This window comes from Xiphophorus couchianus, chromosome 13 (genome assembly GCF_001444195.1).
Source record: "Xiphophorus couchianus chromosome 13, X_couchianus-1.0, whole genome shotgun sequence".
In the NCBI taxonomy this organism is placed as follows: Eukaryota; Metazoa; Chordata; class Actinopteri; order Cyprinodontiformes; family Poeciliidae; genus Xiphophorus; species Xiphophorus couchianus.
Genome location: NC_040240.1, coordinates 20,768,823 through 20,794,170, shown reverse-complemented (window position 1 = coordinate 20,794,170; position 25,348 = coordinate 20,768,823). Strand labels below are relative to the sequence as shown.

Genomic DNA, 25,348 nt, shown 5'->3' with positions numbered 1-25,348 from the left:
GCAGGTGTTGCTGAACTGGAGAGCTCTGTTAGTCCTCCCTGACAGTAATTGTTGCTGACAGTAATCATCCTTTAATGATCACAGTGTACCCATATTCCAATCGCTGCTTCCATGCAGAATGAAGTCTCTTAGCTAAAATCTTAAAAATTGGTTTCTTGCACAGGCCAAATAATTCACTGTACTCTAATGCCCTTCACAGTTATTAGACCTAAATCTAATAAAGCAGCTTTGGGGTGTGGTGAAACCTGAGCTTCACATCATGGATGTGCAAAAGATAATGTGCAACAACTGCAAGATAACTTCATGTTGATATGCAAACCTGCTACTAACAAGGTCTGTCTGATAAATAGGACAGTGAGAGATTTTACTAACATTTCTTAAAACTACTTTGAAATGGTTTCTTTCACTTTTAAACTCTTCTGGAGATTTTGCTGTTGTCCATTAAGAGAGTAACCACACACAGGAGCTTTTCTGTTTAGTTTGCATAATTTTTGATCCTACCTGTTAAACTAAGGTTGGTGTAACACAGATGAGAAGCTTAATATGTTAACAATTTTAGCAGAAAAAACTAGTTTAGTCTATTGCAGCAGTTTAGCAAAGCAAAACACTGTTCACACTGTTTTGTTCAACTGCTTCAGATTTCACAGCGTTTCAACAGAAATCCCTCAATTTCCACTTTTCAATTGCAGTTTGGGCACTGCTCTAATTAAACTGCTCTAATTAAACTGCTCTAATTAAAGCAGTGCTCAAACTGCAGTAATCACTTTACTGCAGTTTGGGCACTGCAATTTGTTACTTATACTTTGCATCAAGTAACAAAGCTACTTGATGCTTTGTTTTCCTATTTTTTGTTTTTTTTCAGTGAAAACATTGTGTCCACTGCTATCATTTAGTGACCCCCACAGGTGCACTCAAATACGGGTAACATTTTTGAGAAATTATTGAATTTTAGTTATCATATTTAAAGGTGACATTGAGATGCTATGTAGATTCAGTACACATATAAGGACATATTTAAACATTGATTTTTGCCATTTTTATGATAGTTTATAGACATTCAAAATTCTGTTTTTCAGAAGATTTGAATTTTCCTGAGAACTGAAAAGCCAAAAGAAACAAAACACCTGAACAAAAGTGCACTCTTAGTCAATACAGCCATTTTTATTAACTTTGATTTGTCAGTTTAAGTCAAAAAAGCAAAAGATTGTTTTTTTCTATTAGCAGAACGACTCATTGCAAATAACTTGTTGAGACAAATTCTTGTCAGTGTTTCCATTTGTGAGCGAGTGTGTCAAAATATGTTTCAGGCAAGACAGATGAGATCCGGCTACTCCTTCGACTGTCGATCACTGCCATGCTCATACAGGCGAACGCTGTGATTGGATGGTTTGAAGACACACATCTACTCTGATTGGTTGTTTCCCTTTTTTTACACCATTTAAAATAGAAGCATAATTTTCCCCATAAAAAACTACAAATAAAAAAGGTGAAACAAATCAAAGTTAGGAAAATATTTTCAAGGGCTTTATGGCTTTTTATGTTTGTACATAAACTTAAAAGATAACACAACATCTCTGAAAAATATAGTAACAAGAAATTAAAATTCTTTTCCCCATATATATAATCCAAAAAAAAAAAAAAAAAGTCAAAATCTGTGTACAGTGAATACAACATCTCCTATATACAACAAGGGCAGTTTCATGCAGTTTAAAACATATGAACAGGTCTCGTTTAGGGCACAAAATGTCATATTTACATGTTGTTATTAATACATTCTCTGCATTATAGTCTACTGTAAACTCAACACATTTGTTTTAAACTTGTCAATACTCAGTTTGAGTGGTGGTACCTTGTGCAGGAACCTCGTGCCACAGGATGCTTTGTACCAACCATACATCAATTCGTACCTGGATTTTGGAGGATTTACACCTGTTTTGAGAACTTGGGCAAGAAAACAGTTTAGTTTTTGTTTTATTTTGTTTCCTATTTAACTTACAGGCATAGTTACATCACTTTATGTGGAAGAAGATATTTCTAGAAATGTTGCAAGAAATATCTAACAATTACATACACACAGGTTGTTTTAAAAAAAACTATAACGCAAAGATCTAAAAACACTGAAGGCAATTTGTACTTAACTATTTATCTAGTGTAAATTGCAGCAACATGCTTGACGAGGGACCCACATCCTCCTAATTATAGTTCTGGTATCAGGTTTCCAAGATTTTTAAGGTTTTCCATGACTAATTTATTGCCTAGATTAAATATTTATTGACAAATTTAAATAAATTACTGAAATGTGAACAAAATGACAAAGCATGAATCCAAAACAGGGGTACGAATTGATGAAGGGGCAAACTGACCTGAAATCATTTATGTTCTTCACCTACAACTCAAACAGATAAAGAGTTTCTGCGTGTGTGATCTGCTTACAGGCTGTGATCTTCAGCTCCAATGGTTCTAAAGGTTGTTTTATCTTCTAAAACTCAGCAAAATAAATACTTGTTTTACTCAGTGCAGGTTGAAGTCTGAGGTCACACATAACTATGAACCACACAAAGATTTTTCTATTTTTTAAAAAAAAGGATGCGGACAAAATACTCAGGAAGAAACAGCTAAATGCTGAACTTCAAAATACCACAGATGTGTTTTTCAGATGCCTTTTCAAATTAAAACTAGTTCCACAAAGTCTCTAAAAGCCATAATTTAGTTTAAAGCAACTTCTTTACAGTTGTGGTTAGAAAAAAGAGCAGCATAGTGACAGCTCATCAAACTTTCCCTCCAGTCTTTAAGGAATTTGAGGGCTAAAACACTTTCCCGCTCGCTTTTTCTTCCTGCCTTCCTCCTAACCTGACTGAAGTGGCTCTGCATGCTGAGTCCTGTCTCTGCCATCTTTAACCTTTCCCTCCTCCTCTGTCTGTTCTTCCTAAGATGACAGGATGAGTCAAACTGGGAGGGTGGCTCCTAAGCTTCAGAGAACAACATATAAAGGTACAGGACGGATAGCTGAGAGGAATCGAGGGAGCCAGCTAAGATTACAGAGTAACACTTGTTTGAAGAAACACAACTTTGCAGAGTCAGATTAAAAAAGGTAAAAGAGGTGGCAAAAAAACCTAAGATGGTTAAATTGTTTAACCACCTAAAGCTGCATAAATGCTCATCTTCATCAGATCAAATAAAAAGACATATTGGTTCTGATACATTAGATACAAAACGTGGCATGACGTGTATTTACAGATATATTCCTTTTGAGGCTTTTTTTAAACATCAGACTAAATACTTAGCAACTTTGAAAAGAGTTAGAAAGCAGTTACATGTGTTGCTTCTGTTAGACTGGCTTAGTTTTACCAGCTGAGCATATTTATGTGAAATATGAGCTTCTTCTGATTGTTTTTTTTATTTCACATAGTAGAATTTTAAGGATTTCAATCAATAAATATTATTCATTTTTTATTTTAAAAGATCATGGTGGTCTGCTAGTATAAAAGAGACAGGATAAATTCAGTAAATGTTACAGCTTTGCTCATTTTTACAGAAAAGTGATATTGAGCGAAGCTGTCAGGTTGAGGAAGAGATGCTGACAGGTTTGACCTCAGTTTAGGATAAATAAAAAAAAAGTTGACTCAGCAGGTGTGGCAGAAAACTTCTTATGCTTTGGTGAGCACCAAACAAACTGAGGCATTACAGATGAAAGCTCTGAGAAAGATGTTTATCCTGAAAACCCTCTGCTGTGCTTGGCTCTTATCTGCGTAACTCTACATAGGCGGAACCGACGGAGACATAAATCAAACTACAATATATTTCTGCTACTTTTTTTAACCAGACCACCCCAGATTCTGCCCCTGTGGCCTCCATGGTTTTGATCACCCATGCATGTATGCATCACATTTCTTTAGGTATTATCTCGGTGTATGTGTGTGTGTAGGTGTGTGTTCTCCTCAGGTTTCCAGCAGGATAAAGACAGTCACTCATCGCAGTCATCAGTTCTTGAGCTTTAGTCAAAGAAACATCTCCACGGCAGAAATGTCTGTTTCCTCCCCAGGAAAAAAAAAAACCAACAAAAAAAACAAAGCAGGAAGGAAGAGAGAAGCTAAGCGACGAGGTTTGGTAACATGTTGTAGTAAAGGGAGTCAAAAAAGCAACTGACCCAGAGAAGTGGAGCAGCTTATTAACGAAAAATAAAAATGAAATTGAAGATAGTTGCAGTAAAATTAGGAGGTTTGCAATCCAAAGCTTAACATAATCTAGTATTCCAGTAAAACAAGACTTCCATAATCCTTGTCTGCCAGAGAGAGGGGGAAAGAGAGAGGCATAATGAAGAAGCTGGTTGGACGAGTTGCTCAAAGGAAACCAGCTGGATCCACCCAACCGCTCCTCCCAGATGCATAGAGGATCATGGGAAACCAAACGGTAGACATTTCAAACCTAAACAAAAGCAGAGGAGAGGAGTCAGTGTTACAAAAGTAGAGCAGATCAGTTCTTTAGCTTTAGTCATCTTTGATAGCTGAGCAAACTATAACAGACATTTAATCACAGCATAAATTTCTTCAGGATGATGTCAGAGTAACTATTAATAGGAGTAGACCTGCAGGTAATTCCTGAAAATATTCTGCATGTGTGCTTTGCAAATGAAACAGAAATACAACCTAGGGACAAATGCTACTTCCTCATCAGCATTTTCACAGCAGGACAGCAAACAGAAACTTTTGTTTAAAAATGGCTTGAAGCATGAAGTGGGTAATAGTATGTCAAAACTGGTATTTGTTTAGTGAAGCTTAAGCTTAAGGTTTAGAATTAGTTGAAAAAAACCTGTCTTGTAAAGAACAGTCTGTACTTAATGTCTATATTGTTCCAATAAAGACAATCCATTAGCCTGTCTGGAACTACAACCAGGGATTTCATGATCTGATCCCAGGTAGGGATGGGCAATTATTGCATTTATCAAAAATGATGAAGTTCACTCTTGGTTCATGATAGAATTAATATAAGCTGTGATACAACATCGACATAACTGAAGATACAAATGGTGTAAGTCATTAAATTGGTTAATGTAATGTGTGAATTATGTCAGGGTGCCCGACTCCATACATCAACAAGCCTGCGAGTTTTAGATGCATTCCTGTTCCAACGCACCTGAATCAAAACAATTCAGCATTCAGTTGTTCGGCTCTACAGAGGCCTGGTGACAAGTCATTCATCTGATTCAGGTGTGTTGGAGAAGAGATGCATAAAGCTGCAGGATATCAGCTCTCAGACTGAACCTTGGCACCCATCAATTAGGCTGTCTGATAATGATTAAGTTTAATTTATTTGAGAAGAATTTGAGTTTGTGATGCTCTGAATGTATCCAATGACAAAACTCTAATATAAAGTCAAATGTGCTTGATACTTTTATTGTTATTGCAATAAAGATCACAAAAATGTTGTGATAAATTGCCAAGTTCAGGATTCCCTAATTACAAAGGTGTGTTTTTTTTGTCCAGATAAAATTTAACTATGAATAAGGATTATTGGTCTACTCTTAAGATCTGAGACGGCAAATGGAGGAGCTACATTTTAAAAATCAGCCTGTTTTTATCTTCACTGTTTGCAAAACTATACTTTAGACCATGGAAATATCTCACCAAATTGAATTTTAAAGAACAACAACTATGACATCACACTGTGACAGAGAGACTATAATTGCTGCTGTAGCTCCTTTGTGTCGCGTGACCTGATCTGCATGCTTCACTACCCAAACAATAAATGAAACGGAGGAGCACAGCTGAAAAACTACTCTTCAAGAATTACCACATGTTGTTGGTGAAAATACTTTTTCCTGTTTTTTGCCCACATACAATTAACTGGAGCTTCACTGAAATATGTTTTGAGCCAAATTATCAGAGAATTTGTATCAAAACATGTTAGCATTAGCATTAGCAAAAGCCACTGGATGAAAACACCAGAAGCATGAGGAGAGTTTATGGAAAACTGGCTGTGTGTGTTCGGTCAAAAATATGTTTAGTAAAATATGTATATCTACTATCAGACTAATCCTTGTGTGTAGTATGTTAGCAATCAAAAAAGTGAGGCACCATCACAAACATTCGCTTACTGTGAAAAGTCTTTAAAGTATTGATAATTTATTCAATGAGAAAGCTGATAGACTGCAAAAAAAAAAAATAACGCAAACACATTGGATATAATACAAATTTGATTTTTTTAAATTTTTTTTTTAAGCTGCCCTAAAAAAACCCAGAAAGACCACAGATGTTTGCTTCAGAAGACTTTTTCTAAAGAGAATTTGGCAGCTGGTGGTTGGCTTGGCTTTATTCTTATCTGTGGTCTTGTGTTGGCAGATCAAACGGTTTTCAGTAAACAGCACCGACGCTGCACACAGAAGCTTTAAAAGGAAAGCTGCAGGGCTCAGACGTGGTCTTGTTTCAAAGCCTCAAGCACAGTGACCACCTTCCTACTGCAACCAGAGACTCCCGAGGCTGCATAAGAAAAGTGGAGACAGCCTTGGTAGCAACTATACCTGTTTCACACTGACATCATCAAACCCAGAAAACAAACAGAAAAACACAGGCGACATTTGTGCAAAGATGAGCATGGGGGGAGGCTTGTGATTATTTATCAATATTGGCTTTTAATCATGAGGCCAACTGTAAAGTGAGAATGTTACATTACCTCTATCAAAATTTGCACATTAGATTGAATTTTGGGAATGTGTAATTGTTGAACATAAGTTCAAAATGGGTGTTGCTCAACCTCAAACTAAGAATGTCTTTAAGTATACAGTAAACACAGTTATCAGTGACTTACCAGCAGATGGACGTCTTTAGTATGGTGACGACACTCTGAAAAACACAACACAAACAGTGTTTACCTCTGACAGAAACTGTTTGCAAAACTGCAAGACTGCAGATTCTTTCTTTTACAATCTTAATTTCAGCTGAAAAGATACAAATGTTTTCAAGTGGACCAAACATAATGCCTACAGGATTCACTTGGTTCAAAGTCAAGATCAAACAGCAACTAAAAAAAAGACATTATTTCCTCGACATACTTTTGGGATGATTGTTATCTCTTTGAGACATTCTGAAAATAGCATCGTCTTGGATCAAACACAAATTCTTAAAAAATATATTAGCACTCGCAACTATAAAATAAATTTAGGTTGGAGGTCATTTGTAAAAATTCATTCATTTGCATTAAAAACCAAATCATATCTGTGAAGTTTTAAAAACTTTGTACATAAATTAATTCTGGGTTAAACTAACTTAAATATTCTTGTTACTAAAACAGCTCATCTCGTATTTAGCATAAAAGTACTCTTAGAGGAATAATTCTGATTTTTTAAAGTGACTTTCAGCCATATCACATTTCTGCGAGTTTATAGAAGATGTTCAAAGTAACCAGCATGGTATATGGCTAACAGCCAGTTAAACATTTTAGCAATAAAAGAAAAACAAATCCATGGCTGTTTTCTAAGCTGAACAACACATATGTACTAAAGCTGCATCAGACCAGCGGATGAGCTGCGACTCAGACTGCTTTAGGAGCGGAGCTAACTTTTAGATTTTGAGACAGGCTGTCACTTGTTTAACTGTATCAATGGTTTTCATCCAGGCAAATATAGAAAAAGCTGTTGAGATTTCCCAGGGAAATTTATCCAGTGAACTGATGAATGACTGATCAGACAAACTGGTACATCCAGCAGTTTTGATTAACATAACTTTAGTGACAGATACAGTGTTTGGCTGCATAAATAGTCTCCTGCAAAAGTTTATTTAGCTGCTACTTTAGGGTCTTATCCCACATGTATAAATATCTTGCATTTTCCATCCATCCGTCCATTTTCTGCACACCCTTGTCCCTGGTGGAGTTGGGAGGGCTGCTGGTGCCTATCTCCAGCGAACGTTTCAGGCGAGAGGCGGAGTACATCCTGGACGGGTCGCCAGTCCATCCCAGATATTTTGTATTTTCATTTGTTTTAAATATCTTAAACACCCATCCTTTAAGCCTCCTCCTGCACTGAGGATTTTGTTCATTTTCTCCAAACTCTTTGCAGTATGAGAGCAAAAAGGAACATCTCTGATAATGACCTCAAAATATCCCCTTTAAGAAAGTAAAAAAAAAATTGCCTTTGCATTGAAATATACTTGATATGCTGCAAATATAAAAAACAACAACAACAACAACAAAAATCTGTCGATCTGGTGGTAACAAAAAAATAGTTGTTGAATTTGTTCTGCACATTTCTTTATAAGGGACATTTTTGCTGATTAAAGCTCAATTAACAACAAATAAACAAAACAAATTCAGCTGTACCAATGTTCACAATATCTGATAACCACTGTGACTAGTTACATTTATCTGTTGCAGTTTTATCTGCAGTGTAGCTACAGAAGTAACAGTTTAAGAATGACAACAATCATATGAATTTCAGAGATGTCTGGGGCATAGGGCCAGTCACTCCAAAACACTTTTCTCCAAATTTTTAACTGTGTTGCATGCTGAATGTTCATTAGTGGTTTCAACATTTCTGCAGGATACTTCAGTGTTATCACTGACAGCTGCTAAAACACTGGTGATAGCGTCAGATCTACAATCTGATTGAATAAAAGAAAAGCAGAAACTGTCAAATAAGTTTATCAATGCAATCTGCACTTCATTCTAATCTCTGCCTGTTTAACTCCCACCCATCATTTATTAATTTACCCTTTATTATAGTAACTAAGTGACCATAAAGGTGCAAAAAGCTGCCAGGGAGAGCCATTGTGAAAGTAAATAACCGGCCCTACAAATACCTTGCAGGTGAGTCACTACCTTATCACTGAAACTGTGCGACATTATCCCTGCTGCTGAACAGAACCAGACAAAACAACAGAGTTCAGACGAAGCGAAACAACGGAAGAAGTTACTGGAAAAACATGCAGTAAGTGTGTCATAGGGTCTCTAAAACCTTAGGCAACAAAAACAAACAAGAACGTTTAAGAAAGTTGAATTAAAGAATTTTCTCAGTGAGGGACAATAGAGTATATTCCCATTCTAGTTTAAGGTGGAATAAATCTTAAACTCGTAATTTGTCCTGAACTGCAACTTAAATGAAAACATTCTGAACAGCTGGAATAAAAAGTTCCTTACAAACTGTACTTGGATGATTGTAAGGGTTGAGCCTATACTCTATCTATTTCTGAATATGCTAAGAATTTATACTTATTCCATCACTTAATAAATCATAAACTTAATAAATATAGAAAAAAGAGGAAATAACAGATATTATGCAAGTATTTCATTCAAGTGTTATGCATACTTTACTGATAAATCATCAGTTCCCTAAAGAGTCAACCTAATCTCACTATAGCATTTATTTTTCTTTCTTATTTGAGGTTTTGGGCCTGTTAATTGTTTTAAATGTTAAATCGTTGCTTGATTTTCTGTCCCTAAAGAAGCTACATGACTCCAGAAAACCGCTCACACTTGAGAAACAAAGTCACTCACAGAAAACAGCACAACTAAACATCATGGCAGCACATTCAATTGTTTTAAATAGCGGAAGTAACAAAGATAGCCAAAGGAATGTTTGTGGTAATGAGGAAAAGGATGTGGCCACTATGACTTGGTCAAGAGATGAAAGAAGATCAAAACGACACTAGCAGATGCATTAAAGAGCAGCGACACAGGTGAGCTCTGGAGAACGAGTTCAGACATGACAACAACATTCCTGCAATAGTTTCAAAATGTAAGCCTGGCTCTACTAAGAGCAAAAAACAACACCAACGACTCTTTGGTACACCTGTAAAGCCAAGAAGCTGTTTTAAAAGATACCCTATCAAAAATGTGACTCATAAAACTAAAAGCAGGTAAAGTAAGCTGTCGGAATCAGACTTGGGAGTGAAACTGAGGTCAAAGGTTTCTATAATATATTACTTGTAGACATAAAGTCAAACTATAATCAAATCACATTGCAGCTTCGACTGTTAAAACAGATGTTTCAGGAAGTAAATCATTCAGTGATAGCAAAATTAAAGTAGATCCAATGACACAGTAATGTTACAACTTGCTTCTTGCAAATATGCAAAGAAAAAAATGTTCCCCCTAAAATTGTTATTGTAAGACCAACAACAGCGCCGACATGCTTTGCATGTTAAAAATTTAATGTTTTTGTTCTTAACTCTATTAAAACAAACAAAATCAGATGCTTGTGACTATTTCTCAGAACAAAAAGACAACCTCACTGTAGGAACAAGTTTTAGGTGGGAAGCATGGAGCTCGATATCCAACTTGTAATTATGACTGATGGATGATGGGTATGTGGGATTTCCCACCAGGCAGCTTTTTTTTAATCTGAATGCAGCATCATAAAGCTGTATGGAAAAAAAACATTTTGTGAATGAGTGCACATAGGACAGGTTAAGCTAGTCGAACACAGAACTCTTTTCTTTCTGCTAAAGAAAGGAGAATCTCAGAAAAGAAAAGGAGGCCACCGTGTTGCCGAAAAGGTTGAGTTTGTCAAACAGGTTTATGAGAACCTGAGAAGTTTAGTCATTGTAACCAATACTTGCACCCTAAAGCAGTATATAATAACTGCACAAAATTTTGACATACATTTTTAGCAATAGTGTCTATAAGTTTGAAAATGAACTTCAAAGCTTGTATGTGCATAAAAACATGTGCACTTTGTGATGTGAGCCACTCAATAGATAAAAATCTGACAACAATGTCTGAGCTAGCAGCTGAAGGATATGCCTCCAGCGACAAGCAAACAAATACTTTCAACAGTCAAACTGAAAATGTCTTTAGGGTCATAGTCACTGGTTTAACCACTCTCAAGGTATTTTATGGCATAGATTCAAAGGATAGGAATTATTTTTCTTATATTTACTCAACTGTACAACTATATCAGAGGCAGCAGGAAGACACCATAATAATACAATTACAAGGATGTTACCAAGTACATGGTGAATCTAGAACTATAAATATTATTCAAAAATTATATTATGTAGAAATCAAACTTTTTCCTTAAATATGTAAGCTGCTGGTAAATCAACTATTTCTGTCACATGTTGATATTTGATTATTCACTTTGTAATTCAAATTTGAATTTGCGTGTCACAGTTGCCAGGCGGTGAGGAGTAGTATTCATTTCCTCTAAATTCTGCATGGCTCGCCAAGCTGTTTCTCCATTACTGGGCTGAATGCTGAATGTGAGTGACACTTGAGGAAAAGCAGGAATGCACTCAGATTGTGTTTACACAACACCAGATGGAGCTAATCCTTAAAGAAAGGGCCAGTTACAAGAGGAAGCATGTGGGGATAGTGGGCATTTTAGCTTGGAGCAAAACTGACATCGCATTTGCTTGCGACTTCCCTGTGAGTTTTGTTTCTCACTTCTATGCCTGTGAAAACCGGCTGAGGTTAAATGAATATGATGCGAAAGGTTTCTCGGTTTGTTAACCTTTTACAGTGGATCCATGTTGCTAAACTACAAACTAATGTCCTATATTCTCATATGAAGTCAGTTCTTTAGATGTGAGTCTTTGCCAGTTCTCCTTATTCATGCAGCATTTTATTTGAGTACTGGGGTTTGGTTGTCAACTGTTTCCTATGTGCTTGAATACCCTCTCTAACTCCTGCGGAAAAGCGAACCTTCAGCCAGGACTAATGTCTTTTGACATCTCCAAGGATTATTCTGTATTTAGCTCCATCAATCCTCATATCATGTCAGACATCTCCCTGCTGTAGAAAAGCGTCCCCACAACATGATGCTGCCACCACCATGTTTTACAGCAGGGGTGGTTTGTTCAAGGTGATCTGCTGCGTACGTTTTCCATCATACCTAGTGTTTGTTATGGAAGACAAAACATCAAATCCAAGTCTCTGGCCAGAGAACCTTCTTCAACATGTTTGCTGTTTCCTCCAAATATTTTGCTAACAACTTGAAACAGGACTTTTTAACTTTCAACTCTGGTTTTCTTCTTGCCACTACTCGATATGGGCCAGATTTGTGGCGTACACAATTAATAGTTGTCCTGACAACAGATTTTCCACTTGGTTGTAAAAAACTGGCAAACAGCTTCAACTTTCAAGGGCCGCAAACACTTCTACTCATTGTAGATATGAAACTCTGCCACTGGCTTGTCTGTTTCCGCATTTCTTTGGGATTTCAGTTTCTGTTGTGCCTCTGGAGCTGTGACATATGTCAGGGTGTGTCTCCAAACCCCTGCCATTGACTAAAGTTGCATTATCACATCATAATCTAACATTATCAAGATCTTTGTTGTTGTACCTTGGTTCCTAAGCAAACAAAACATTTGGTCTCTGTTTCTCTTGACTGAACTGCACTGATCTACACTAATGTGCTTCGCAAGATTTCACAAAAAAGTAGCTTTACAAAAACCATGAGATTAAGGTCTATCTAAGAAAAAAATCATTCTCCATTGAAATTGTGCATGGTTGTATTATTTACAACTTAGCATCAACAAATGCACTTCTCATAAAGTCATTGTTGCAGGAATAAGTGTTTGTAAAAATTACATGTTTTTATAGTAGTCATGGGTAGTAGTGAGTGGCTATTTTTTATCATCACTGTTTTGTCAGTAGGTTGTTTGCTTAACTGTAAATACATATAAGGTAGCTGCTAATCTAACCCTTTCTAAAATATAAGTAAATGCCTGAAAAATATGGGCATAATTGTACGTATGTCTATGCACAAAACAGATTGCATAATGTTTCATATGGGTGGTTTTATTGCGTTGCACAAGTTGAGGCAGTGTCTCTTTGTATGTTATCAGTGTGCACCTGCAGTTTAATCTACGTCCTTTTTTTTGTCATTCAGAATCCTTTTAAGACTCATTGATAATCAGGGATTTTTATCTTTATTTTGACTTTTGAAGACATTCAGATATGGCCTTCTAGGCTTTAGTCTATTGTTCATCCTTTATGTTTGTTTTCCCCTCAAGCACAAAACACAAAACCAGCACAAAACATTCAAGTACCAGGAAAATTGACCTCAGACTGAAGGCCTGAGGTCAACTGACTCCTTAAGCCTAAGGAGTCACTTTATCAAATACATCCTGCTAGTGACAGTTTGGATCCCCTTTTAGCTTGAGATCTGCTTTAGCTCATTGTGGCATACATTGGACAAGGATTTGGAAGCATTCCTTAGACATTTTGAGTTCATACTGACATGAGAGCACTGTGCAAATAGGTAGTTTCTACCTGTTTTTCGGCTGCACATCCATGATGCAAATCTCCTGTTCCACTAAATCCCAAAACTACTTCTTTTGATTGAGACACTGTAACTATACGGGGTATTACACAATACTACTACCTTTTGGTACTTTAAGAGTCTAGACTGTGCAAATGTATTAAGAAAATAACACTGCAATTGATAGGCAGTGTCATCCAAGAAATGTTGAGATAAGCCTAAGGAGTCAGCTTTTAACATTTTATACCAGAAATCATTCACATTTCAAGACTTTAATAAGAAATAAGGACATTCTTCTTTGCAGCAACATGTTTATTGCTGAGCTGGCATATTTGTGCTGAACTAACTGCCAGTACAGGTTATGGCACAGTCTATCATCTTCTGTCTGCACTTTGGTTGTTGCCACTTTTGGCAGTGTTTGGCATGTCTGAGAAGGTCGAATGAAACAATTAACTTAGTTTCTTTCTCACTTCTCTCTTCTCCTCTTTGACAACACTCTTAAGCTGCATTACCTTCCACCTACACAAAAAGTTCTCAAATGTCATATTTGACCAAAGCATCTGCAGCATGGACTTAAAGACTGAATTGTAAGATTGAAGGGCCGCCCAGCAGTGTTTGAGTTTCACTCCTGTATCACATGGTTTGTTACCAAGTTGCAAGGTAGATCTGCCCCAGTGCAGAGAAGCTTTTCAGGATTAGATTAAAAAAAAAACTCTACCAGTGATCAAATCAAATTCCTCAAAGCAAACCTATGTACAAAATCCTGAGAGGAACAGTGGGAAACTCAGACAGCAACCAAACTCATAATCTCATTTGAAGAAAAATATAAGTATTTAATCTTAGAGAGTGTGGAGTGATTTCACACACAGTGTGTCCAGAACCTTTAAGGAGAAGGCTGAGACAAATTTATGACTTGGATTCTTCCTACCAGGCACAACTCCATTGAGCACTTTATCTTGCTCCATGCAAATCAATTGCCCCTTAACATAAACGGCATTGACATTTGATGAAGACAACCCAATGGCAAGACTGACAAGTGAATACCTTCAAGGCCTCAGGGTCTTTGGAGTTCCTCTAAATAAGAACATCTCCCACTACCTCTGAACCTGTGACCCAGTGACCTCCGTAGCATCAGATAATCCTGACAGGAGATTTGTTAAAGGCCAAGGAAGGAGGGAAAGGTCTACCTAAAGACCATGGTCTCACACCCTCAATGACGAACAGTTTCTTCAGCTATAAAGGATCTTTTAATAACCTGAAGGTAGAGGCTGAAAGTACTTCTTACACTTTGTGTAAGTAATTCCATGATGACTAAAACAATTCTCCTGCATCTGTGGATTTCCTTGTGCTGCAAAAATAGTCTCACTTTAACTGAAAGTACAAGTGACGGTTTCATTCCTTTTTCTTAGTGTATCTCTTTGGAACAAAAGTAGAAGTACTGGTTGGATGGCTATTGGTTGTACGCTCGCACAAATCATGCTTGTTGAATTTTGCAAGCAGCAGTTAAAATTTTTTAAGGAGACTATTATTGGTTTGCCATTATAGGCAATAAATTTAATAAGCTAATTTTCTGATTTGACTTTTATTGGCCACTACAAATTGTCACTTCCTAAAGTAAATATCTAAGTCAATGTCAAATGTAATTTTGGCAAAAAAAAAAGAATTATGCCATTCATTTAGGAAGGTGATAAAATGAAACTACTAATAAAATTTAAGTATGTTTTTTTTACTGTTTTACTTTGAAAGCTCAGCTGTGTGTAAACTCTTTGTCTCTAGCTTCTGAAGTGAGGAATGTTAATATCTCTCACTGACTCACTCGTTTGTTTCAGGATGGCGGTTTCTGTTGTGGTACAGTATGATGAAACACCAAAGGATGTGTTTCAAGGTTACTTATATGTAGAGAATGTGACACGTGGGTGTGAAGGAACGGTCTCAATTTGTTGCTTAAGTCTGTGATTAATCGGAACAATATATACTGTTCCGATGGTTTAAATATTTTTTCAGTGAGATATCCGTGGAAGTTTGGGAGTGACCAGAATCTTCTGTGGCTGTATGAATCATAAGGTAATGGAGTACTGCCATTTTTGTAAATGCAATTAAAATTTATGTTATCACACCATGAGAATATCATACTGGCCCAGTTCTACTAGGAACACAACACTTGTTGACTTCCACCGAAGGGAACTACAAATACTTATAAGCCATACGATTATTCTATCTAGTGCTAATCATGCCATATTTAAAAAGAACAATTAAAAACATATTTTGGCAGCTGGGCCTGCTCTTCTCTTTGTAAATTTATAGTAATGATTTGGTCTGTCTGCCCATATTTTTTGTAGGTGCAAGGATTGGATTCAGGGGTGAAATATTTTCATGCAACAAAAGGAATTCAGTGCTGTAAGAGTTTAGCAACTGCATAATTTGGATGTGTTTGTACATCATCCTGACATGTTGCAAGGCACCAAAGCAAGAGGAATGTCCAGAATTTCCTAGAAGGTCACAAAGTGGTCGAAATATTGAAAAACAGAAACAAAGAGAGATGTTACAGACACTTCAAGAAGCAGTGTACTAAAACAATGTATCATTCATCGGAAGCAAAAGACACAACAGCTTTCTCTTGCATTCAGTGGACAGTAAGTTATAGAGACAATAGCAGAGCGAAACGCAGCCAGGACTCAAAACAATTCACTCTTTCATTGCTTTAAAGTGTCTTGATGCATGTGACTGAATTTATTCTGGTTTCAACTGGTCCTTAGATCTAACAAGAATAAGCTCACAGATATTTAAAACAAGAGGTTCTGTTAAACCATTTTCCCCAAAATGTCAATTTGTTCTCCTGTACACAACAAACTAACCTTTAAACCATTTTCTGTCAAAGAACTTGACCTAAATCCTATCTTTGACCTTTTGCATGAACTAAGAGAGAAATACATTGAGCCTGGATTCTGATTATGAGAAATTTCAAAAAGAAGTCCTGAAAGTACAAGAAGCACAACAATAACATTGAACTTGGATTTGTGGTATTTTCACACATGAACATCAGTTCATCTCTTAGGCAATTCCTCTGGTTTTCTCTTCTTCACCAAATCATCATCAAATCTGCACAAAAACTTGCTGTACAAAGACAAAGAGTACTTACGGTACTTTCCCTCTGCAGTAGAAGAACAAGGCGATGGCGGCTCCAACTGCGACAAGGCATCCAATGACGATTCCGGCAATAGCTCCGTCTGAGAGACCTTCGTCTATGTTTTCTAGAAAAACATCACACAACAATGATTAAAACCTCAGTAATCACAAAGATGTTTTGCACATTGATAAGACTTGTGACCTTTTGGGGTTGATGAAATACAGCTTGAACCAGAAAGATGAAGTAAGGTGTATCTCTCTGATCACATGAGATAGTTTTGCAGGAACACATACATTTTGTATGGGAAATTATCTCTAATGCTGATCATTTCAACAATTGATATTATATAAGTTGAAATGTATTCTACAGAAAGGGATAACTAAATTAAATTCTAACTTCTAATTCTAATTTCTAAGGAAATCACGATTTTTAAGATTTTCTTTTCACTACATGCTCTGACTCAAATCAGTTAATACCGTTAAGTACTGTGAATTATTATTTAAGGTGGTTGAGTGACATATTTCTGTTTTGATTCTGAAGAATTTACTTATTTACTATTTGTCCAATTTATTTTTATTTGTAGCATTGGTTTAAATGTCTTTGAATGTTGCAAAACAGAAGACATAAAGGGTATCCTGTAATTACTGTGGTTTGTTTGCAAAATTATTTTTATGGTGGCAATCGATTTGCCCTCCAGCTTTGTCCGCTTGCGCAAAATTTCCTTATGTAAACAATAACATGCAGGGGGTCTATATTTGTAAATATGATTATGATTAAGTCAGTCCCTCTCTAGCTTGCAGCTTTGGTGTTTCGCAATACATGAGAAGTTTTTTGGAATTTATACTATAAAATGTCTCAAATGCTTCTTATGTAATACATACCAAAGTCCTAAAAGTAAAGGTATTCCAGTAGATGAGTAATTTACCAAGTGTGTACTGCTTGCTAGGTTTGGCTTTAACTTTTCTATACCCAGGAATGTGGTGGAAATACTACTCCAAATAAGGCACATTATTCTGCCATGGACATGTAATTTTTGAAGGTGCGAATGATGAAACTCTGTCAAGTACAGGACAACCATTGAGTCAGGTTGCTCTTACTCTCTATGATGTCAGACAAAAAAATATTATAGCTAAGTGTTCCAATAGCAACAGGTTTCTGGTTTTTCTGGCAGATTATTAACAAAACATTTAGGGGGTTAAATGATACAACATTTGAAATGCTAAAACATCAAAAATATGTGCTACTGATTTCATCTACAGTTGTGTTCTGCACCTGGCACTCCTGATGTAACACTAATATACTGACAGAACAATCTTACCTTTAACAGTGACAGAGAGAGAGGGGGAGTTGGTGGACTTCCCAGTGAGTTCATTGCTTGCCTCACATGTGTATGTTCCTGAGTGCTTATACTCTATGTTATTGTAGATCAACGTATCTTTTGTTTCACCAGGGATCACTGTCCCATTTAGCTTCCAAATAATTTTGGCAGGAGGGACAGACGAGACAGAACAGGTGAGCTCCACACGTGTCTTCAACTGCACTTCTTTGTCTCCCTTCACCACTGGTGATTCAGGGCCATCTGAATAAAGTGAGGTAAAGATTTAACATGAAACTGTCATCACTGAATCAACAAAATGCAATAAATGCTTTAGCAAACACTTACAGACGACCACCATTGTGAAGTTAGCTTCTTTTGAGCTGACAGAGTTGCTGAGCTGACATATGTATTCTCCATTGTCCTCTTTCTTCAGCACTTCGATACTTATTGAGCTGCTATCGTTGGAGAATTTGACATGGGAGTCGGGGGAAAGGGGTTTACCATCCTTCAACCAGACTCTATCCGTCACGTTGCCTTGTGTTGCCTGGCAGCTGAGCTTGGCGCTGCTGTTGTCAGCGATGAGGATACCTTTTGGACCACTTAATGTAATACCAGAAATGGCCTCTGTGAGCATAAATGGAAAGAAGGAAACCATCACTCTTGCTGTTTTTAAGTCAGTTCAAATAACTTTAGGTATCATGTCATTATTGTTGTCTTATTTGACCTTTTCCTAATTTTATAATGTGGAAGTATAATTTACTGAAATCAAAAATCCTAAATAAGTGAGAAAGTAATGAATAGGAAACACTTCACATAAAGATACCAACACTGCATTTCAGAAAAAGGCCACCATTTCGACTGTTATGCATGCTGGTGGTAGTGTCTTTCAGACTGACTTGTTGATTTAGGGAATGAACAACTTGCATCAACTAATGAAACCATTAATTCATACATTCAGTATGTGTCCTTAAGCTCTAACTAACTTTGCATGTGCAAAGAAAATAATCAAGAAAACAAGAAAATAATCTGAGGCACAATTGCCAGTTAACCTCTGAATGTCTCAAAAAAGGAAAACTACACGGTTTCTGAAATAAAATAAAGTAATAATTCATTAAGATACTTTGTGATTGTCTCAAACAGGCTGGTCATGCTAGAGGGCTGAATTAAAACTACTCTAAAATTAAGAGTTAACAAAAATTTCTCTATAGCAAAATAAAAAAACTCATTCCCATTCATTGCAAATGTTTCTGCCAAAGGTGGCACAACTAGTTTTCAGGCTTAGAAAGGACTTTTTCATTTTGAGGTGCAAATGTTCACTTCCTAACTTGAAGCAGTGATGGACTCCAGAAGTCCATCACTGCTTGCTAGGTTGCATTACAGCTAGGTTTGAGCTGTAATGCTTGTTTGAGCTGTAATGCTGGAGAATTCATGATTTAATGCTGTTTCAACATGCCAAAGATGACATGAGTCACCAAAACAAAAGGTGAAGCCGGTTTTATATTGGATCCAACTGTCACATTTCTGTTTTATCTCACAAACAAACACAAAAAACTCCTTCAGGCATAATGTAAGACCCTCCAACCCAGCAGCTTTGCACGCAGAAATGGTTTGTTATCAGCAGGAAACAACAGGCATGACAGAAAGCAAAATATAAAATAATGTTTGGTTACAAATTACAGAAACTGCTTGTGACACAAAATATCAAGCACAGTCTGTTTGTTGGGTGTCCCTGAAAGCACAGAAGGTTTGCTTGTAGGTGTTAATTTAACAGTCTGGTTCTTCTAAGGTGTGTCACAAATCTGAGACTTTAGTTTTGTTTGTCTGTGGAATAAACACTGATATGAACTATTTGTTTTTAGAAAACAATAAATTATCAAATTATCATTCCCTTACTTCCCATCTTTTACTGATTCTATTTAAAAGAAAAATAAGTATGCATATTCTACCTCTAATTTAAAGATATTGATAAGGTCTCATTTGAATTACATTGTTGGCTTGATGGTCAATTCAAACAATTTTTTTCTCTTAAGGTAATGTTAATAATAATAATAATAACTATATAAACTCATTTGTCATTTTTATTAAGTTCAGTCAAATGGTAGTCAGACTGCTATTTTAAAAGAAAATACTTGGTCAACTATTCCAGATCTAAATGTGATGGCCATTAGCATAACACAGTACCTGATTTAACTAACATTGGGTATTTTCTAGTCAATACTCACCCATCACGGAGAACTGAACAGCAGTAGACGGAACCGATCGTTTGGTCTTGTCATTTTGAGCTACACACTTGTAGTTGCCCAGTGTATGCCCAAACCCCTGCTCCTCAATGACTTTCAGGGTGAGGACTGGACCAGTGGCCTGTATCTGCTTTGTTTCGTAAAACCAGGTGAAAGTGGCAGCGGGTTTGGAGGAGGCCGAACATGTCAGGTTGAAATTCGAATTGGACGGGACAAATTTCAGTGGTGCAGAGGTCTTAATGGTGACATCCTCGGGTCCATCTGTGGAACAAATACACATAATAAAATCTAAACATATAAGATTGTTTGTCTGCAAATAATATATGCACTGCAAAAACACAAAATCTTACCAAGTATTTTTTGTCTATTTTCTACTGCAGATATGTTCGCAAACTGGAAATAAGCCAAAACTAACTTACAAGTAACCTTTTAGCAAGATACAGAAGCTTGTTTGTAGTAAGTATAGATGAAAAAGTACTAGCAGATTATTTAACTTAAATAATTTTTCGCATGTTATAAGTTAATTTGTCTGCCAATAGAACAAGTAATTTTTCATCAATATTAAGGAATTATTTACTTAAAATAAGCTTCATCTATATCTTGCTGAAAAGTTACTTTAAAGTACGTTTATCTTATTTCACATATAGTAAGATATTTGAACTAGAAACTAGACCAAAATTACTTGGTAAGACTTTGAGTTTTTGCAGTGATAATGGAAGAAACTTATATGTTTGTTTTTTGGATTATGTGTAGTCTTAGTTTTACTTGTTTTGGGGAACGGGGGGTTGTGAAACTGCTTCTACTGTTTCTTACACAGCTGTACAACTACGGGTTCACAAAACAGTCTCTTTCAGGGTGATTCTGCAGCTACAAGTTACAAAAATGACATTTTCAATGAAAATGTCATTTTCATTGAAATGACATTCATTTTATGAGCAGATGGTCAGATTTTTTGCTTTCCTTATCCAACTTGACCTGTCCCTCCTGAGCCCTCCTGAACTGTAGCGGTAAGCTCTTGATTAATTAATAACAGGATAAAACTGTGGTTGGTGTGGTTTGTCTGCCTTTCAGGTTATTCATGCTGAAGGAGTGGAGGTGTAGGCTGCTGTGTACACAATGTGGTTTTGGCCTTAGAGGGTAGGCTGAAAGGGAGCGCCTTGCAAACATGCACAGCAGTTTCAAATGCAGTAGTTTATATTGCTACAAAGCTGCTAAGATAAGGTTTTTTTGTTGGAATTGGAACAGGATTTAATTCTTTTACAGGAATAACTCCAGACATGATGTACATCCTCATATGTTGGCATGACTTTGAAGAAGAAACCCATGTAGATTAACTATTTATGACAAATGGCCACTTGCTCTCGGTGACCTTTTGTTGTCAAACAGGTGTGGAGCTCATTCAGTCAAGTGTAACCTGGCAAACAATGAAAACTGACTGAAATGAATAGAGAATACCGATATCTGTCTAACCGCCATGACCGATATGAGCTGCAAGTTTGACATGCATCCAAAAATAAAGCCTTCAAATTACTTTTACTTCACTGTTTCAACTGGAAAAATATATTTCCACAACATAGTCAAAAAGTGTCTTCCATTTTCCCTAAGGTGAAAACAATGCCAATTACTTTTAGCCAGTCTTCAGAATGGGAAAAACAAGAGAACATGCCAATCCAGCAAGGCAAATAAGTAGTCATAACCCACTTCCTTATACTTGCCATAATATTCTGCCAGCACTATAATTGAGAAATTAGAACATTATTGTAATTCCTTCATTTTCTATTGGATTTTACAAATTAATCTGTTTTTTGTATATTACAGTCCTTAAGAAAACAAATTCCCATTTAGTCTAAATTGAAGCTAGCAGGCCAGACCTCAGAGATAACTGGAATTTATCAACCAGAAAAGTTTGCTCAAGACATTTCTTATGCTAAGCTTGTATCCAAGATATAAATGTTGCAGCTGGAATAAAATTAGCTTGTAATCATTATATGTTCTGTGAAGTTTAATGCAATCTCTCTATCCAATTCTGTTATTTTTTTCTAAGAATATCAGTTCCGCCTTTAAGGCTGCTTAAGAAGACGTTACTGTGAAGTGTAGGTGAATAACTTACAGTAGACTGTGAGGTTGAATTTGGCGCTGCTCTCTTTTTGCAGTGAGTTTGCTGCTGTGCAGACAATTGGGCCAACCAGGTCATACCTCTGGACATCTGTGATAGTCAGCTTACTAGAATATTTTCCCGGTATTTCAATCTAAAGAGAAAAAAGAGAAAATTTAATTCACAAATTTAAACAACCAGTTTAGTTTAAAAGCTTATACTCGGTGTATAAAAACTTTGCATTTGCATATCTACTATTAATCGAATTATAAATTCTTAATGTCAAAATGCATATGAACTAATTTCACCGTGTCTGACATCACCGACGATTTCACAGTAAACCGTTTGCCATCAGGTTCAATGATTTTGCTGTCATTGGTCCAGGTGAAGCTCTCAATAGATCCTTTACAAGAGCAGGTGAGCTCCACTGTGCTGTTGTACTCAATGACTTCAGGAAGGTTTGATTTGATCATGACGTCAGACACAGGCTCTGCAGAGAAAAAAACACAAGAAGATTTCCATCACTAGCATGTTTTCAGAGTCAAATTTAGAATTCATAAATCTCAATGACATTTCTCAACATCAATCAGATGTTGTATTCAAGTCTTGGGAAATTTATTTCACAATGTCAAATCTATGTTTTATGAAATTTAACTGTATTTGATTGAACTTTGTTGAAATCTTAACAGGATATGTGTCATAAGAAAAGCATTTCCACAAAGATCTTAAGAAATATGTTCTTTTGTAGATGAAATCTGACTATAATGACAAGCAAAGAGTCAATAATGCACACACCCGGGACTGAGTCCTCTTCAACATTTATTTGTGAGCTGAAATCAACATATCAATACAGTGAATGAAAATGGATGAAGTACTGCAACCATTAGACCTGTTTAACTGGTTACCGATAATCCAGGAGTTCCAACAATGACTGTACTACTTGCAATCAGCAGATTAGGCAAGACTGGGTGTGAGAGAACATAAAGGAGAGGCAACCACATCTGAATCTGAACTGTAAGAACTTTTCAACTGACTCTTACACTAATTTACGGATATGCTCTAATGCTGAAGGAAATGACACCAACTGGAAAGAAAACTGAACTTAAATTTTACAAATATTTGAATGCCAACAATGGCTTTCCTTAAAGAATACAGAGGCAAACTCTCTCATGGATAAGTCTGTAACTGTTAAGAAGCCACTCCTCCAGAAGGAAAGCCACCAAAGAATCAGATAAACTTCATCTAATTTAATTTAATCCTAAATTATGCTTCATGCATAATGACTTTAAGAAATGGGTTTTTGATCCATGCTAAATTTACAAACAAGAAAGACATTACTGATTGTAAGTCCTTAGACATTCTGATCAACAGAAAACTGGAAGTTGCTTCAATTGCATTTATTTCAAGAAACAGTCATTTTGACATTGGATTTTTGGTCTGAGACTATGATACTGCTGTAAAGGCAGAATTTGTACCAAGACTTTCTAACCATTCAGCAACAAATCTGTGGAAATCTGTATATAAGGAGTGCTAACCAGAAGAACTGATTCTTTTCCAAAATGCCCGGCAACTTCATGTTTGTTTTTTTGAAGAATTTACACGATTTTTGGTGGGAAACTGGTTTGCTAACTGGTCCATCTAAAAGAGCCAGGAAGACTATGATGTAAATCAACATGATAGCCTTATTCCTTAGGGATAAATCGAGAACAGAAATACAGGAAGTGGACCTACAAATGTGGTAAAAGTAGGACACCATTAGTCAAATGGGCTCTGGGCTTCAAAACAGCACTAAAAAGGGAGTCACGCCAAAAAGGAAGGAAAACAAAGGGTAAAACTATTCAAGCTAGATCCTATGAAACAGCAAACAAGCACAAATACCAACTGCACTAGGAGCCACGCCCTGGTGTCTCCTGGTGTGTGGGACTCGTGACTTTTCCAGCAAATTTCATGATTTTTCTCATATGCACTTCTAACAAATTTATAAACACTAACAGTGCATAAACCGTGAAATAAAACAGGTCTGAACAGACGTGGTTTCCCCCAGCCTCGTAACATAGTCCTAGTAAAGTGGCTGGTACGAAATACGAGGCGTCGCCACGGATGTACCTGAGTTTCTGCTGGCGGAGGGTTATTTTTTCTCAGTAGCCTGTTATGTGTGACAGTTACTTTTTCGGACGCGCAGTAACACGTAACATGTTAAAGATATGACAATATAGAAAAACAAACAAACACACAAACAAAGGAACTCTTTGCGGAGGAGTTTTACTCTTAAGCTACAAGAGAGACTATAGCAGACACTGGCTACATTATTTCAAACATATTCCTGCATTTAAAAGTCATAAAAGAAATAGATATATATATATATAAATATCAAATATATATGCTTAAGCTATAAGAGAGACTAAGCAGACAATAATAAAGCAATAATGACTCACCCAGAACTCGGATTTTAACCTCTGCGGGAATAGTATCTGTATTCCTGATTATAACTACATTATAATCTCCGCTGTCCACTGATGTTAGGGACTTCAGAGTCAGGGACCCGTCGGTGGTGTTAATGGAAGCTCTGCCTTTATATGGGTCTTTAATTGAAGCAGTACCATCTCTCACAGTACCGATTGATGCAGAACCCTTGTAATTCCATGTTATAATGTCTCCCTTTTCTGTTGGACGCAGGAGATTTATTGTCAAATCTTTCCCCAAAAGTGCATCCAGAGGACCGTCGGGTAGAACGTTGTCTCCAGCAGAACACCCTGCGTGTAAGCAAAAGCAAAACAATCTAATAAATGAAGCAGTCGTTTTTCATTCATATAGTTAAAGTACATCCAATAACAGACATGAAGGACAGAGCGAAAACATAAATAGTCGGACAGTTTAAAAATAGGCCTTAAAATACAGACTGTATCAAGAATTTAAATAAAAAGAAACTTAAGACTCACCGAACTTAACAGAGAGGAGCAAAAGAAACGAAAAGGCGATCAGATCCATCCTGGACGGTTTCAAGTCTTCCCAGCAGAGAGACACAGGAGCGAAACCTCGATGTACCTGCTGCTTTTACAAGGACACACCCAGCGAGGTGTGGACACAAGAGCATGAGTAAGACAAGTAGGAGTCACTTCCTGCGACTTTTCGATAAGAAGCGAGTTTTATTTATAGCGTCAGCAACGCTGAGTTATATTTCAGATAAATGAGTCTGAATGACGAAGTCTCAACTAACCGCAGATAAAATTTCATAAGCCATTTTTTAAATTTCTATTTTTTTCTCTCATTTTAAAATTTATTTCATACGTTTCTGTCCTTTTCTTTGAATGTGTTGTGGTGTAATACCATCATGTCATATAAAATATTAGTAATAATTATCCAAACTGAAATG

The 25,348-nt window shown here is 36.5% G+C and overlaps 1 protein-coding gene across 1 annotated transcript; it reads right to left on the bottom strand.

The window, feature by feature from the left end:
- Window positions 1–1,135: 1,135 nt before the first annotated feature.
- LOC114155695 (carcinoembryonic antigen-related cell adhesion molecule 5-like) lies at window positions 1,136–25,072 on the bottom strand. The gene is made up of 10 exons (XM_028035708.1): window positions 24,915–25,072; window positions 24,411–24,728; window positions 22,284–22,465; window positions 21,991–22,129; window positions 19,863–20,141; window positions 17,986–18,264; window positions 17,641–17,901; window positions 16,335–16,446; window positions 6,805–6,839; window positions 1,136–4,425 (listed from the first exon to the last, which is right to left on the bottom strand). Exons 1-9 carry the CDS (start codon window positions 24,961–24,963, stop codon window positions 6,821–6,823), a joined length of 1,638 nt encoding a protein of 545 aa, XP_027891509.1. The 5' UTR covers window positions 24,964–25,072; the 3' UTR covers window positions 1,136–4,425; window positions 6,805–6,820.
- Window positions 25,073–25,348: the final 276 nt, after the last annotated feature.